Source organism: Hippoglossus stenolepis, chromosome 6 (assembly GCF_022539355.2).
Source record: "Hippoglossus stenolepis isolate QCI-W04-F060 chromosome 6, HSTE1.2, whole genome shotgun sequence".
NCBI classification, from domain to species: Eukaryota; Metazoa; Chordata; class Actinopteri; order Pleuronectiformes; family Pleuronectidae; genus Hippoglossus; species Hippoglossus stenolepis.
In genome coordinates, this window is record NC_061488.1 from 261,566 (window position 1) to 263,115 (window position 1,550).

General features: G+C 63.4%; 1 protein-coding gene across 1 annotated transcript in view; it reads left to right on the plus strand.

Moving 5' to 3' along the window:
- Window positions 1–965, plus strand: part of LOC124851936 (collagen alpha-1(I) chain-like) — a 2,130-nt gene extending 1,165 nt beyond the window's left edge. The window contains exon 1 of the mRNA XM_047340136.1: window positions 1–965. This exon is cut by the window's left edge and continues 1,165 nt beyond it. Coding sequence (XP_047196092.1) covers window positions 1–965 — 965 coding nt within the window.
- Window positions 966–1,550: the final 585 nt, after the last annotated feature.

Consider the following 1,550-nt stretch of genomic DNA (forward strand, 5'->3'; position numbering starts at 1 on the left):
AAGCAGCGGACCCATCACGCCAAGGCAGGCGGGGGCCCCGGTGTGGAAGCAGCGGAGCCATCACCGGCCGAGGCAGGTGGGGGCCCCGGTGCGGAAGCAGCGGACCCATCACCACCGAGGCAGGCGGGGGCCCCGGTGTGGAAGCAGCGGAACCATCACCGGCCGAGGCCGGTGGGGCCCAGTGCGGAAGCAGCGGACCCATCACCACGCGAGGCAGGTGGGGCCCCGTGTGGAAGCAGCGGACCCATCACACACGAGGCAGGTGGGGGCCCGGTGTGGAAGCAGCGGACCCATCACCACCGAGGCAGGTGGGGGCCCCGGTGCGGAAGCAGCGGACCCATCACCGGCCGAGGCAGGCGGGGGCCCCGGTGTGGAAGCAGCGGAACCATCACCGCCGAGGCAGGTGGGGGCCCGGTGCGGAAGCAGCGGACCCATCACCACGAGGCCGGCGGGGGCCCAGTGCGGAAGCAGCGGACCCATCACCACACGAGGCAGGCGGGGGCCCCGGTGTGGAAGCAGCGGAACCATCATCGGCCGACGGCGGGGCCCAGTGCGGAAGCAGCAGACCCATCACCACGAGGCAGGCGGGGCCTGGTGTGGAAGCAGCGGAACCATCATCGGCCGAGGCAGGTGGGGGCCCCAGTGCGGAAGCAGCGGACCCATCACCGCCGAGGCAGGTGGGGCCCGGTGCGGAAGCAGCGGACCCATCACCACGAGGCAGGCGGGGGCCGGTGTGGAAGCAGCGGAACCATCATCGGCCGAGGCAGGCGGGGCCCAGTGCGGAAGCAGCGGACCCATCACCACACGAGGCAGGCGGGGCCGGTGCGGAAGCAGCGGACCCATCACCACAGAGGCAGGGGGCCCGGTGTGGAAGCAGCGGACCCATCACCGGCCGAGGCCGGCGGGGCCCGGTGCGGAAGCAGCGGACCCATCACCACACAAGGCAGGCGGGGGCCCCGGTGTGAAGCAGCGGAACCATCATCGGCCGAGGCAGGGGGGGGCTCCACTGACCCATTAAAAACCCCTCACTCTTCTCCCAGTTGACTCTGGCTGAAGAGGGTTAGGGTAACAAATAACAAACCAGACTTTCCTTTAGTTGCTGGACATCATGCTGGTCATGGATAAAAACATTAACGTCGTCAGCATAAGCTGAGACGACCACAGGAGGGTTGTGAGCCAGCCCCGGCAGAGAGAGACCCCTCAGCCTGCTCCTCAACCTGCACAGAAGAGGCTCGATGGCGATGCTGAGGATCTTGTAGTCTGTGCATAGAAGGGCCACTGGTCTCCAGTTCTTTAAAAGGCTGAGATCTCCCTTCTTAGGCAGCAGAGAGAGAACTGCGCGTCTACAGGAAGTAGGAAGTGTCCCTTTTTTAGATCTATAGATATATATAAACACTGTTGTCCTTAATTTAGTTTGTTATTTTAGTTTGAGTGGAGACTGTTCTCAGTAATCCTGTTTTCAGATCTAGGCTTGGATCCTTTATTTCTAGTGTAGAGGGAAGCTCTGGGATCTCATCTCTTTTTGCATCATTAAGGACTTTGATGGGTTT